This window comes from Panthera leo, chromosome B3 (assembly GCF_018350215.1).
Source record: "Panthera leo isolate Ple1 chromosome B3, P.leo_Ple1_pat1.1, whole genome shotgun sequence".
Taxonomy (NCBI): domain Eukaryota; kingdom Metazoa; phylum Chordata; class Mammalia; order Carnivora; family Felidae; genus Panthera; species Panthera leo.
In genome coordinates, this window is record NC_056684.1 from 52,553,938 (window position 1) to 52,570,216 (window position 16,279).

A 16,279-nucleotide genomic window follows, 5' to 3' on the forward strand; every position below is an offset into this window, starting at 1 on the left:
GCTGACTCTGAATTAAATATCCAAAAGTCTCTTCTTGCCAGTAAGCCGTCCTATATTTGTGCATTTGAGTTACGGCCCAAATGTAGTCCTATTTTCACTTTACATTTTCACCTTCTAGAGTCAGTCTTTCAGTATCACTTCGAATCCAGATCTGTTTTTTTGTGTTACTGCTTTATGACTTACGTCACCAATCTGTTTGATGAATGTTGTTTCCACATCTTTATCTGAGGCAGTTATAGAAAAAAATGTTGAACAGGATAGGACTGAAAAAGAGGCTAGTAGTGTACATGTGAAATCTTTTTCCATTTTTATTGTCTTAAATGTTTCTTTAGCTTGTCCCTGGGATTTCCATGAGGCAGCTTGTCATGTACTTGGCTGAAATAAATTACACCCTGTCTGCCAAATATTCTGCAGTCAAAAAGGAAGTCAAATTTGTGTGAGATGATTGTTTTAATGTATAAATAGGTTAATGTATGTACCCTGATGTCTGTTGGTGACTAAACCATTGTACTAAATAGACATCCAGCTCTTTAAGTCTGCCTTTTTTTCCTTTTTGAAAATTGGAATATTTACCTCTTTCTAGTATTTTGGCTGTGTCATTTCCTCTGATTTTTCAGAGAATATCTTCAGTAGTTCATTGGTCTCATTTGAAAAATTTCCCACTAACCTGGACATTACTTTTCCAGAAAATATAATTTTATTTAGAGCATTTAGATACATTCTTGAAATTTCTTAACTTATCCTGGTCATCTACTCTCCCTGCACCAATGTACATTTTTTTCTTAAGCCTTCTATTCTTATTAATTTTTTAATGTTAAAAAGTAACACTTATTCATTGTAGAAAATTTTTGCTTTATTTTCAATTTTGTGCAAGATAAATTCTTGAAATAGAAGACCAGAGACAAAGAAGGAATTAGGAGTTCTTTATTCTCTGAATTTTTGTTAACATTAAAGTATCAGCCTCTGTTAATGAGCTCATCTTTTCCTGTTTTTTGTACTCTGAAAACAGTAATTTATTCAATTACTTACTTTTTTGAATACATTTTTAATTTTGGAATAGTCCTAGATTTACAGAAAAGTTGTACATGTAGTACAAAGTTCTCATATACATCACAACCAGTTTCCCCTATTGTTAACATCTTGTATTACCAGAATATATTTGTCACAACTAAGAAACCATCATTGATATGATATGATCAGTTAAACTCTAGATTTTTTAAGATTTAACTGATTTTTCTGCTAATGTCCCATTTGTGTTCTAAGATCTCACCCAGAGGGGCACTTGGGTGGCTCAGCCAGTTGAGCTTCTAACTTCAGCTCAGGTCATGATCTCGCTGTTAGTGGGTTCAAGCCCTGCACTGGGCTCTGTGCTGACAGCTCAGAGCCTGGAGCCTGCTTCAGATTCTGTGTCTCCCTCTCTCTCTGCCCCTCCCCTGCTTGCATTCTGTTTCTCTCTCACTCTGAAAATAAATAAATAAATAAAACATTCCAAAAAAAATTTTTTTTTTTTTAATTTGAGATCTCACCCAGAAAACCACATTATATTTAGTCATCATGAATCCTTAGACTTTTCTGGTCTGGAATAGTTTCTCAGTTTTCTTCATCTTCCTCAGTATTTCTCATGACTTTGACAGCTTTGAGTACTACTGGTCAGACAATTTGTAGAATTTTCCCTCGATTGGGATTTATTTGTCTGCTACTTTTCTCATGGTTAGACCAGAGTTAGGGGTTTTTGGGAAGAGTACCCCAGATATAAAGTATCCTTCTCAACACATTTTAAGAGGGTACATGCTATCAACATGGTAATTAGTGCCTTTCTTCTTTTTTTCTTTTCATTCTTGCTAGAAGTTTGTTAATTTCATTGATATTGTCAAAGAATGAGCTCTTTGTTTCATTGATCTCTTTGTTTTGTTTTCATTTTCATTTATTTCTGCCCTTATTTTTATCATTTTCCTTCCTTATTGCCTTTTTTGGGGGGTGTTCTTTTTCTGGGTTTCATTAAATAGGAGCTTAGAGTTTTGTAACTTTTCTTATTTTCTAACATATGCATTTAGTGCTTTAAATTTTCCTCTCAGCACTGCTTTGGCATTCTGATAAGTAGTATTTTTGTTTTTGATCATTTCACTATATTTTTAAATTTTCCTTGAGAATTCTTTTTTTTAAAGTTTATTTATTTACTTTGAGAGAGAGAGAGACCAAGTTGGGGAGGGGCAGAGAGAGAGAGAGAGAGAGAGAGAGAGAGAGAGAGAGAATCCCAAGCATGTTCCACTCTGTCAGTATGAAGCCTGATATGGGGCTTGAATCCATGAACCATGAGATCATGAGCTGAGGCAAAATCAGGTCACTTAACCAACTGAGCCACTGAGGTGCCCCTCCTTGAGAATTCTTATTTGACCCATGGGTTATTTAAAAGAGTGTTGTTTAGCTGCCCAATAAATACTGGGAAGAGATTTTCCTTTTATCATCCTGTTACTGCCTTCTAGTTTGACTCCATCATGGTAGGAGAACACACTATAATTTCAGTCCTTATACATTTATTGTAAAGTTTGTTTTATGGCCAGGACATTGTCTGTCTTAGTATGTATTCCATGGCACTTGAACATATTCCACTATTGTTAGATGGGGTGTTCTACATATGTCAGTTAGATTTTATTCTCATTAATGTTGGTGTTGAGTTCTTCTAGATCTTTGCTAATTTTCGGTCTAGTTCTATCAATTCTTATGAGAAGGGTGTTGAAATTTCCAACCGTAATGGTGAATTTGTCCATTTCTCCTTTTAGTTCTGTTAGTTTTGTGTTTCACATGTTTTGCAACTCTGTTTTGCGTATACATTTAGTCTGAAATCAGGGTGTTGGCAGGGCCATGCTCTTTATGAAGGCTCTAGGGGAAGATCCTTTCTTGTTTCTTCCTAACTTCTGGTTGCTTCTACTGATCTTTGGTGTTCTTAGACTTGAAGCTACAATACTCTAGTCTCTGTCTCTGTCTTCACATGCCCTTCTTCTCTCTGGGTGTTTTGTGTGTGCTCTCCTTAGTCTAGTATGACCTTATCTTAAACAGATTAGATCTGCAAACATCCTTTCTCTAAATAAGATGGCATTCTGAGATTCTGTGTAAACATGGATTTTGATGGGATACTATCCAGCCCATTATACTAACCAACATTTTTTCCCTCATAAGTTATATTTACAGTTGCATAGGCAGGAACCTCCAAAGTCTCTTGAGTCATTCTGACTTTCAGAGCCATATATTATGAGGAATTGTGATATTTTTGCCTTTCTGAATGATAGACTACAGGGCTTGCCTTTATTGTTGATCTTAAATTCTTAACATCGTTGCTTCCTGTCGAGTTCCCATTATTTCTGCTGATCTTTTTTGTTTTTTTGTAAGTCAGAGCAGCAGTTTTCTCAGTTACTTCCTCTACTAATTGTGAGTTGAAATACAGAAAGAAGTTGTCACATGCTGTCCTCTTCCTCAAATGAGATTTTTAGTAGATGGTGAGTAGAGGCTAGTTTATTTTTTTTTTTCCTTTAAGAGTCATCTGAAAAGATTTGAATTTTATTCTGGGATTGAAGATGGATTTAGGGGACACCAAATTTTTTTGGGCAGGGAATTAAAGGGGTTAGTTTGCAGGATCGAGTATAGTTGATAAGGTATTGGAAGCCTATTGAGGTCATCAAAGCCTGTGGTAAAATAAACTTGAGCTAGAGTGGTATTTGGCAGATATTGACAAAAGGTAAAGTAGGGCTTAGTAGTTGCTTGACTATGGATACTAAAGGAAATGACTCTAAGGTGTCAAGTTTGTGATAGTGGATCCACTAGCTTTGGTAAGACACTTGTGAGGTGTTGATGATGACTTAAGTTTGAGATACATTGAGTGTGAAGTGATTGAGGTTTTAGGTAGCAAAATGTAGTTAAGATAATCGTTTTGCAGGTATTTGGAAATAAATTCCTAGTGTTACATGTCAGATACCAGTGTATATTTGGTATTTATTATTACAAAAACAATACTTGAAATCTTGAGAGCTCTAAAGGCATTAGTAACAATTAATGTCCATAAAAGTGACCCTGAGTCATCAAGAAGGCATTTATATTGAGAAAACTATTTATGAAGGCAGAGATTTAAAGATTTTATTTTTGAGTAATCTCCACACCCAACATGGAGCTCGAACTTCCAACCCTGAGATCAGGAGTCCCACCCTCCACTGACTGAGCTAGCCAGGTGCCCGGAAGGCAGTGATTTAATTAAAGCTAAAAAGAATTTTCCAACCAAAATACTGAAGATAAAGTTGTTCTGGTGCCTGAAAGCATAAACTTTTGAACTTTCTTGCCAAGTGATGCTTGGTCAAGGGAGGTTCGTTCATTCATTCATTCCACAAGTATTTCATGAGTACTTGTTAAAGTATTCTATATATTATTCTGTGACTCAGTAATGGGAAGGGAGAAGTGTGGTGTTGAAAGGTAGCTGTTGCTGTTACTAAAAACAAGCCTTTTGTTTACTTACTTAGAGAGAGAGTGTGTGTGTGTGTGTGTGTGTGTGCACGCACATGCATGCGTGCACATGTGCAGGGAGGGGCAAAGAGTGGGAGAGAGAAAATTGTAAGCATGTTCTGCGCTGTCATGGGGCTTCAACTGGAAACCTTGAGATCATGACCTGAGCCAAAATCAAGACTCAAGATGCTTAACCGATTGAGCCACGCAGGCACCCCGTCATCTCTACTTTAGAGATGAGGACACTGGTGTACAGAGAAATGTAATGACTTGTGCCAGTTCAATTAGCTAGTAGTTGTAGAGCCAGGATTTGAGCCCAGGCAGCTGGGCTCTAGAGACCAACCTCTTTTTTATTATTTATTATTATTTTTAAGGTTTATTTATTTTTGAGAGAGAGAGAGAGAAAGAAAACGGGCAGGGAGAGGCAGAGAGACAGAAGGAGACACAGAATCTGAAGCCGGTCCAGGCTCTGAGCTGTCAGCACAGAGCCTGACATGGGGCTCGAACTTTGAATGGCGAGATCATGATCTGAGCTGAAGTTGGATGCTTAACTGACTGAGCCACTCAGGCACCCCTAGAGACCAAGCTCTTAACCACTATGCTGTGCTGCCTCTAAAAAGCCATTTGTTTCTACATGTTTGTCAAGTTGTACCCATTGTTTTAATTCTGTAATTTAAATATATAAATTGATACGTGAGTATAAAAATTTTGATTTTTTTAATAAATGTTTTGGAAGTATATTGAAAAATAACTGCTATTAATTAGGTATGGTGAGACAACTATAAAAGAATCTAGGGGGAATTGTAAAACCAAAAAACTGCACTCATTTCTTTGTAGGTATCTTTCAGTTGTTACTTCAGTTTATAAAGAACTGAAAAAACATAGCCACGGCCTTACAGGAGGGGTTATGCAAGAAAGACGAAAGACATTTAATTCCTATTAGCAGACCCATATATTTAAAGGCCCTCACTCTACACCAAAATACCAGTTAGTTCATGTGCATTGATGTTTTAAATAAAATAAAATATTGAAGGTATATATGTATCATTTTAAAATGATTCTCTGGGTTAAGCAACCTTGTTGAGTAATTAGTCATCTCTCTCTCAATTGTATGGGATAAGAAGGCTTATCCAGTGCATGGAAGGAACACTTAATTCAGATGGTGGTGGTTAGGGAAGAGTTTCTAGTGGAGATGACACCTGACATGAGACTTACTGAAGGTATGAATTGAAAGTGAAGGAGGAATGACCCAGCAATAGCACTGCTAGGAATTTACCCAAGGGATACAGGAGTGCTGATGCATAGGGGCACATGTACCCCAATGTTTATAGCAGCACTCTCAACAATAACCAAATTATGAAAAGAGCCTAAATGTCCATCAACTGATGAATGGATAAAGAAATTGCGGTTTATATATACAATGGAATACTACTTGGCAGTGAGAAAGAATGAAAAATGGTCTTTTGTAGCAACGTGGATGGAATTGGAGAGTGTTATACTAAGTGAAATAAGTCATACAGAGAAAGACAGATACCATATGTTTTCATTCTTATGTGGATCCTGAGAAACTTAACAGAAGACCATGGGGGAGGGGAAGGGGAAAAAAAAGGGAGGAAGGCAAACCATAAGAGACTCTTAAAAACTGAGAACAGTCTGAGGGTTGATGGGGAGTGGGAGGGAGGAGAAAGTGGGTGATGGGCATTGAGGAGGGCACCTGTTGGGATGAGCACTGGGTGTTGTATGGAAACCAGTTTGACAATAAATTTCATATTAAAAAAAAAAAGTCAAGGAGGAAAATATTCTAGGTGGAAGGAACAGCCATTAAGAAGAAACAGGTATAATAAGTATAAAAAAATAGAAGAAGTATAAGAAAGTGCATGATAAACTATTTTATTATGCCATGCCTATTACAGCCATAGCATTGAATGTAAATGGCTGTCGGAAGTAGATGAGATTGGATAGGAAGGTACAGGCTAGATTGTGGAAAAAATATATTTATTTATGATTACACCCTGCTTTCTTTTTCCTCCCTCCCATTTAATTTACCATATTTACCATTTTTAAGTGTATAGTTCCATAGTGTTAAGTATATTCATTGTTGTTCAACAGATACTAGAACTGTTCTACAACTCTAGAACTTTGAAGTGGTTTTTCTTCAGCTTTATTGAGGTATAATTGACAAATAAAATTGTAAAATATTTAAAGTGTACATTGTGATGATTTGATAGAACTTTGTCTTACAATACTGATACTCAGTATTCATTAAACTTTAATTCTTTTTCCTTCTTCTCCCACCAGCCTTTGGTAACCACCTTTCTACTCTCTGTTTCTGTGATGTTCACTACTTTAGGCACTTCATATGAATGGTATAATACGGTATTTGTCCTTTTGTGATTGGCTTATTTTGCTTGGTATAATGTCCCCTAGGTTTATCCACATTGTAGCAAGTGACAAGATCTTTTTAAAGGCTGCATAATATTCCATTGTGTGTATATACCACAGTTTCTTTATTCTTTCACCCGTCATGGACATCTGGATTGCTTCTGTCTCTTGACTCTTGTGAATAACACTGTGATGAACATAGATATGCAAATATCTCTTCGTGATTCTGCTTTGAATTTTGGGGGGTATATACCCAGAAGTAGGATTGCTGGATCAGTCAGTAATTCTGTTTTTAATTTTATGAGAACCTCCCTACTGTTTTACATAGTGGTACACCATTTTACATTCCCATAAGCAGTGCACAAGGGTTCCAACTTCTCTGCATCCACTCCCACACTTACTTTCTCTTCTTTTGATAGTGGCTGTTCTGATGGGTATGAGGTGATATCTCATTGTGGTTTTGATTTGCATTTCCCTGATGATTAATGATGTTGAGTACCTTTTCTTGCGCTTATTGGCCACTTGTATATCTTCTTTGGATAAGGTCTGTTCAGGTCTTTTGCCTATTTTGGCTTTTTTGTTGTTGAGTTGTAGAAGTTCTTATGTATCCTGGATGTTAACCCTTTATCAGATGTATGATTTCTACTTAATTCTTTGATTCTGTAGGTTGCCTTTTTACTCTGTTGATTGTTTCCCTGGACAGGCAGAAGTTTTTAAGTGTGTTTTTTATTTTGTTCCCTGTGCTTTTGATGTCATATCCAAGAAATCATTGACAGAATCAATATCCTTTCCCCATGTTATCATGAATTTTAGGATTTTTTTTTCAATTTCTACAAAATATGTCAGGAATTTCATTGAATATGTTGACTGGTAGTATGGACATTTCAGCAATATTAAGTCTTATAATCCACAGCATGAGATATCTTTCCATTTATTTATATCTTTTATTATTTTTCTTAAGAATGGTCTGTAGTTTTCAGTGTATAAGTTTTTCTTAAGCTTATTTATTTTGAGAGAGCATGAGTGGGGGCGGGGCAGAGAGAGAGAGAGAGGGAGAGAGAATCCCAAGCAGGCTGTGTGCTATCAGTGCAGAGCTCAATGTGGGGCTTGAACTCCTGAACCATGAGATCATGACCTGAGCTGAAATTGAGAGTCAGACATTCAACTGACTGAGCCACCCAGGTGCTCCTTCAGTGTATAAGTCTTTCATCTCTTTTTTTCAGTTTCTTCTTAATTTTTTTTATCCTTTTTATCCTTTTTGATGCTCTACTAAATGAGATTGTTAATTCCCTTTTTGGATTTGTCATTGTTAATGTATAGAAACAGACTTGATTTTTTGAATAAAAAAACTTTGCTGAATCAGTTCTAACAGTTCTTTTGTAGAATTTTTAAGGTTTTCTGCAGATCATGTCATCTGTAAACAGATAATTTTATGTCTTTTCTAATTTTTCTGCTTTTTATTTTTTATTTTTTATCTAATTGTTCTGGCCAGAACTTCCAGTCTGTGTTGAGTAGTAGTGGTGAAAGTAGGCATTCTTGCCTTGTTCCTGATTTTAGAGAAAAAACTCTCAGTCTCTTCCCATTGAGTATGACCTTATCTTTGGGCTTTTCATATATGTCTTTTATTATATGGAGGTAGTTTCTTTCTGTTCATAGTTTGTTGAATGTTTTTTTCATGAAAGCATGTTGAATTTTTTCACTGTTAAGTCTGTGTCTCTGTGGGGGGAAGGTGGTCTAAGACTTCCTATTCCACTATTTGCTGATGTTACCTTCCCATTATGCCCTGCTTTCTTACAGTCTGTTCTCAACAGAGAAGTCAGAATGGTATTTTTAAAGTGTAATTTGGATCATGTCACTCTTTTAAGCCAGTGTCTACAGTGATCTGTAATACTGTACAGTGTCTGCCTCTTATCTCTTATCCTGCCTACCTTCATTTCTCTGATACTGTGTTTTTCTACTTTTCCTCTACTTCATGTTGGCTTCAGCCACACCAGTCTCTTTACTGGGCCTGGAACATGGCCAACACTCTCTCATCTAAGTGTCTTTTACTTACTGTTCTCCTTGCCTGGAATATTCTTCACTCAGATAACACATGGTTGTGTTCTTGCCTGCTTTAGGTCTTTAGTCAAGGGAGGCCTTCCTGACCACCCCTGTCCACTACTTCCTGTCCACTTTACCACTTTATTTTCCCCTTGGCACTTAGTACTATTTCACAGTTTGTGTACTTTCGTATTTGTGTGCTGTTTGTCTTCTTTTGAATGTAAGATAAGGCAGTGCTGTATTCCCAGTGCCTGATATCTGATAAGCACTCTTTAGATACTTGTTGAGTTGATGAATGAGTTAATGAATATCACACTGAAGAGTTTTATTACCTTGTGAAGACAATGGGAAGCTGTTCTACCAATACGTACTTCATCAGTGCAGTATATGATACAGGTTTTCTCCATCCTCTTTTTCTTTCTTCTATCAAAATCTTCACTATTTTGAACTGGTATCTAGTTATTTTGATTTGTGCACTTTTTATTATTGCAGAAATTGAATGGTTTTCATATTTTTATTGGCTGTTGTGTTTTGAATTGCTTGTTTATGTTCTTTGTGGGATCATAGTATTTAAATTGAGAAGGAAGACCATACTAAGTCGGAGAAGCTACACAAAGATCTTTCTTTTGCATTTTATGGAGAAGAACACATTGGTAAGGGTTGCACTTTTTCAGGGAGAGACAATCAGTACCACTTTGATTTAGTCTCTATGTCACTCACTCAGAGCCTAGGTGGGAAACAGATGACACACAAGGGTTTAACTGAGGAGAGTTTAATGAAAGAACTCCTTACAGAGCTGAGCACATGGTGATAATAAAGCACTCAGAGTCTGGTAACAGGATGAAGCCATTATTACTCTGTGGTAGTAAAGATGTTCCCAAAGATGTTCACATGCTAATCCCCAGAACCTGCAAATATGTTACCTCACATGGCCAAAGAGACTTTGCAGATGTAAATAAATTAAGGACCTTGAAATGTGGAGATTATCCTGGATTATTTTGGTAGGCCCAGTCTCATCACATGAGTCCTTGAAAGCAAGAGAACCTTTCTTGGCTGTGGTCAAAGAGAGATGTGACAAAAGAAGAATGGTCGGAGAGATGATATTACTGGTTTTGGGGAAGGAGAGAGGGGGCCATGGTCCAAAGAATAGGGATAACCTCTAGAAGTTGGAAAAGGCAAGGAAATCGAACTCTCCCCTAGAGCTTCCAGAAAGGAATGCAGCCCTGCTGGCAAGTTGATGTTCAACGAGACCCCTGTCAGACTTCTGGCCTACAGAACTGTAAGATATTACAGTTGTTTTGCTTTAAGCTATGAAGTGTGTGGTAATTTTTTGCAGTGGCAATAGAAAAATGTATCTCTATGCCTGAAGGGATAAGAAGAGCAGTAACAGTGTACCAAAGCCTGGTGAGAGCTAATGCCGTGGAAAAGGAGCTGCCTGTTGGGAGAGGTGGCCACACAGGAACACAGCTACTGCCAGAACTGTGGGGGAGAAAGGAGGATAAATGCCCCAACTTCTCTTTCTCTTTTCTCTGCAGTCTCTGACCGGTCCCTCCCATTGACCGAATTCAGCCTGAAGCTGAAGCGGGGTTGGGAACTAGGTGATACGGTCCTGAAGTCAACCTCTTGGAGCACAGAATAAGGCAGACAAGGGTGGAGAATACACCAAGGTTTAGATGCAGATAAAGAATAGCCAGCAAAGTACACCCTTTTTGCCCTTTAGCATCTATTGCTATTCTTTATTTAGATGAAGAAACTTTTTCTCCAGCACCAGGGAAACACAAATTCTGGTTTGGCGTTGTATCATTGTGTAATGATGCAGTGTGTAATGATGTAATGTACTTGCAGTCCTACTTGGGACCTGAATTGATGTTGTCCTACTATCAGTCCTCATCACAGCAGGGAAATCAGGGGAAAAAGAAACAACATGAAAGCTGTCATAACCCCTGTTTCCATAGATAGTCACAGAGCCTAAATTTGAGAATCGCAGTCTCCTCACACCACCAAATTCCATGTTCCCTTACACTTTTGTCAGCACCTTGGGTGTTTGCCTTTTTTTTTTTCTTTTTAAACCTGGTGGAGTGGCCCAAATGTTAGCGTTCTCATTTTCATTGAGTAGATACCCATAGTGGAATTACTAGATCATGTGGTTTTAGTGCTGTATTTTAATGCGAAAAAAATCAATGATGAACAGAATGCCAAAATTTTTAAATAAAGACAAATCCTACGGTACCATGATGAGCCTCGTTGGAGCCTGGGGCAAAAGGAAGAATGTGCACTCTATAAACGTTTCTGTAATTTTTCAATGGTTAATTTTTTCCCAGAACATTAAAGTAGTTGAAAAGTATTGAAAGTTGGAAGTAAGTATAGTGAAATTCACAATATTATTTTAAGTTTAAATATTTTATTTATGCCCCAAACAATTTATTATACTCTTACCTTTCTGGCTTTAACAAAGCAAACACTTCAATAATCTGATCAATATTTACTTCTTTGCTAATCCAGTTTTCAACTGAGATTTGTCAGATATAACAAGAGAAAGTAACTTTGAAAGTATGCTTGATGAGTGTAAATGAGAGGTATGAATATAGTTCCTGAACCTGAAAATGAATTTTAAAAAAGGGACAAACTAGAAATGTATGAGGGGCACCTAGATGGCTCAGTCAGTTAAGTGTCTGACTCTTGATTTCAACTCAGGTCATGATCTTGTGGTTTGTGAATTTGATCCCCACATACAGCTCCATTCTGAGTGGGGAACCTACTTAGGATTCTCTCTTTCCCTCCCATGCTCGTTCTGTCTCTCTCTTTCAAAATAAACTTTAAAAAAAATGTATGAGTTAACAGATGTGTTATTATTATTGGAAAAAGAGCCTATCAAGTAAAAAGGAGATTGTGGGATTCTTTCTTAGTTTCTGACTGCTGATACAACAAATAACTACCATCATATCGGTGATTTTAAAACAATACTTTTATTATCTTACAGTTTTGGAGGTCAGACGTCCTAAAACCCAGGTGTCGGCAGGGCCATATTCCCTCTGGAGGTTCTAGGGGAGAATCCTTTTTCTTGCTCTTTCCAGCTTCTAGGGGCCCCTGCATCTCCTGGCTCATGGCTCCTTCCTCCTTTTTAAAGTTAGGAGCATAGCATCTTCAAAACTCTCTTTCTCTGGCCTTTGCTGCTTCTGTCACATCTTTCTCTGAATCTGACCACACTTCCTCCCTCTCATAAGGACCATTATGGTTATAGTGGGCCCCTCTACCTCTAATCCAAGATCATGTCCTCATCTCCAGATCCTCAATTTAATGACACCTACAAAATCTCTTTTGTCATGTAAAGTAACATAGTCATAAGTTCTGAGAATTAGGATGTGGACATTTTGGGGGGCCATTATTTTGACTACCACAGTACAAATTAGTGCAAATACTAATTTCACGTTCAAAATGGAGGTATGAAAATTAACTGAAGTGCTTTAGATCTTGAAGTTTTAACTGGAGAAAAGTTACATTATATAGATAATCTTGTTTACAAAATGCTTGGCTCATATATGTTTTGATAGTTTAAGACTTAGGGAAATTTTGTCTGAAATAGTTTTAAGTGTCATGCAGTGTCCATAATTTATAATATAAAATCAACATTGTTGATTGGATCTTCTAAAACTGACTCACAAATTTTGCTTAGTGCAGTCTTACTCATATTTGGAAATGTACTTGAGAACTTAAAGAAAATAATACTGGTCACAAAGTTGTCCTGCAAAAGAAGTTTCAGTAAGTTGAAGTTAATTAAAAATTTTTGAAGATTGTCTCTTGGTCAAGAGACTATCAAATAAGTTGTCTGTTTTGAAAACAAGATAAGTGAAAAGTAGATTTAAAAAAAATTTATAAGTTTGCTGCCATTAAAGCCAGGAAAATAAAATAATATTCTTTTGGGATAAATAAATTTAAATTTAAAATAATGTGAATTTTAATGTACCTACTTTTCAGTAGTTTTCAACCACCTTAATGTTCTAGAAAAAAATTAACCATTTAAAAAATACATAAAAACATGTGTGTGAAGTTTTGCTTTTATCTCAGGCTCTAATATGGCTCATCAAGACACTTTTTTTTTTTTTTTTTTTAAGTAATCTCTACACCTAATGTGGGGTATGAACTCATGACCCCAAGATCAAGAGATGGTTGCACGCTTTTCTGACTGAGCCAGTCAGACACCTCATGACACTATTGAATGCTGTATTTAAAATTCTGATATTTGATTCATTTTGAATTTTTTTGCATTGATTTTGATTTAAAAATCATTTAAGATATTATTTATCTTGATTATTGAGTTTTTGGCACCCCCTCTTAAATTTTGTATCCAGGGTGAGTATTTTCACTCACTTTATCCTAATTCTGGTCCTATCTTCTGCGTAAAATGGGTTCCTTTGTTGGAGGTGGGGTAGGATCCTGTAGTGTTAAATAAGGTATTTGTTAAGGCCATTAGTTATAGTGCCAGGAGAAGAGTTGTTTGCAGGCAAGGCAAATCCTTAGCTGGAATGGGTATCCCTACCAGGGGATTACAGCCTTGGCTGCATGTCAGAAGCACCTGAGGAGCTTATAAAATGCCTGATGCTCAGATTGTACCCTAGACCAATACATCAATCTCTGTGCGTGGGACCTAAGTATCAATGGTTGTTGAAGTTCCTCAGGTGATTCAGTGTGCAGCCAAGGCTGAGAACTGTTGGTTTACCTCAGTATTTATTAAACTTCAGCATGTACACAAATCATCTAGAGATTGTACATGAGATTAAAATGCAGATATATTCACTTCAGAGCCTGAGAGTTGCATTTATAAAAAGCTTCTGGATGCTGCTATCGTTGCTGGTCCATTGACCACACTTGAGTAGCAAAGATTCATGGTGTATTAGAGATATTCCCGTGTTTTAACCTCACCACCTGTAGGCATCCAGATTTCAATGAACAAACCCAGCCGACTGTTAACACCACTTGCAGGTGTCTGAGCTAACACTTTTAAATACTGAATCTTGGGTGAAGGTACTTGTAACAATAAATTCAGCCCTACCCAACCACCACGTATCTTGTCCTCCTTGGTCTAATAACCCTAGAATCTGTTCCCATACATGGTTTCTGGAATCCTGCTGACAAGAAAGATCCTACAGCTCCAGAGTATGTGCTGTTTTCCCAGAGCCAATCTTGTATAAATGCCCCTCGGCTAAGCTGGGATCTAACCCCTCTTAGTGGCCTGGAGGTGGTAAGAAGTAATAGAGGTGATTGATACTAAGGAGATTGGGCAGTTCCTTGTGAGGTAACTGCTTCAGGTGAAGTTACTGAAAGGTTTTTATGCAAGAGAAGCCTGATTGGAAGAAGGGAAAAGGGAATGTTTTTTTTCAGCACAAGGGTTTTGGAGTTGGGGGTCCAAAGTTAGGCTTCCTGTGTTAGTTCGAACATCCTCATCTCAAGGCAGAGTCTCACTTCTCAGCCATTGCCCTTACCTTCTAACTGGCAGAATTGTACTTTTATTTTTTTAAGTTTTTAAAAATGTATTTATTTTGAGAGAACAAGCAGGGGAGGGGCAGAAAGGGGGGGGATGGAGGATCAGAAGCAGGTTCCGTGCTGATAGCAGAGAGCCTGTTGTGGGGCTTGAACTCACAAACTGAGATCATGATCTGAGCCAAAGTCGGACACTGAACCGACTGAGCCATTCAGGCGCTCCTAATTTTTAAAAATATTTATTTATTTATTTATTTCAAGAGAGAGACTGAGAGAGAGCAGGGGAGGAGCAGAGAGAGAGAAAGGGAGAGGGAGAGTATCCCATGCAGTCTCCATGCCTAGTGTGGGGCCAGACATGGGGCTTGATTCAATGACCCTGGGATCATGACCTGAGTCAAAATCGAGAGTCAGATGCTCAACCTACTGAGCCACCCAGGTGCCCCCAGACTTTAAATGGTATTGCAGATCTGCAAACCATACACATGGGCATTGGGCCAGACCCTCAGCCATGTCTGTCTTGAAGCTTTAAGATAGCAAAATGAGACATGTTGAAAGAACTAGATGCCTTGAAGTTAAGCACTATTTAGGTAAACACTATAGATTTTTCTAATTGGTTTGTTAATGTTAAACATGAGAATAAGATTGAATATAGAAGTTTGAAATATTTCTTTGAATGTATGAATTGCCATTGCCAGTAAGTGAATATTTAGAGGATCCCTCAATGTCTGAGATGCTATATCATGTTGACAGATTCATGCATTGTTGATCATTAACATTTTGTGTTTTTGTTTACAGAAACTTATTGGAGAAGTGTTTAATATTGTGAGCCAACAGTCTACTGCTCGACCTGGCTGTATTATTGAACTCGATGCAATAACCAACCAAGTAAAAACATGCTTGTGAATTGGGGATATTAATATACTTCATCCCAGAATGCTTTATTTGCATCTATTTCATTCTCAGAATAATTTTCTTGTTTAGTACTAAATGTAGCCAGCTTCTCTTGATTTCCATAATGAAAATCTAATGATTTAGGAATTACTCTCCAGTTGAATTGTACCTGTAGCCCTATTTCCTATTTAAAGGTCATTTGATTGAGTGAGGGAAACCATGAAGGAAAATACAGTACAGCTGCATAGGAGCTTGGTTAGTGGTTTTTTTTTTATATTATTACTCATTTCAGCTCAGTTGATAGTTTCAGCTTTAGAGTGTTTGCCTTGTTAGGCTGAGTGTTAGATATTTTGTATCCAGTAGAATGCAGATGAAAGTATACATGTACTTTCTAATCACAGTCTTTTGTGTAGTCACTGTTCTTCCCAGCTACTATCTAGGAAAGAGGGAGAACCCTTCTCCCTACAGCCACTTTGTAAATTCCTTTCTAGCCCTTAGGATATTTGTTTCTTCAGGATCATGTTGATGGACTAAGGGATAGAACTAATGTATTCATTCTAAATAGGAAAAAAAAAAAAGATTTTTTTGGTGAGGAAGTTAGCAATATTTTCAAACAAGGAAATGAGGAATGAGCTAATCATATTTAAAAATAAATATAGTTATGTTGTTATTTTTTCCATGATGCCTTGCGTATTCTGTTGGGGAAAATGTAATAATTTCCAGCAATGAAGAGAAACTATCATGTCAGCTCTTGGCAACAGAAATGTGGCTGCCAGACTCAAATTACTAATGCTTTCAAGGAGGTCCTTAACCTGTGATTTCCTTTTTCTCTCCTCCATAGAGGTATAGGAGAAGAGTGGATTGTCTTCATTCCCATAAAGGTCTTAATTTTTAAAGAACTGGGTGTTAAAGTCATCTCCCACTTTAGCTCCTTCTCTTCGGGGGCCACTCTCACTTAGCATTATGGTTTTTACTTCATACCTGTTCAAGATTTTTTCTC

General features: G+C 37.2%; 1 protein-coding gene across 3 annotated transcripts in view; it reads left to right on the forward strand.

Moving 5' to 3' along the window:
- The window catches only part of DMXL2 (Dmx like 2), a 151,434-nt gene that overhangs the window by 76,435 nt on the left and 58,720 nt on the right, over positions 1-16,279 (forward strand). For all 3 annotated transcript variants that reach the window (XM_042942020.1, XM_042942021.1, XM_042942023.1), the window contains one exon: positions 15,184-15,273. In XM_042942020.1, the coding sequence (XP_042797954.1) occupies positions 15,184-15,273 (90 nt within the window). The remainder of the gene's footprint in view (positions 1-15,183; positions 15,274-16,279) is intronic.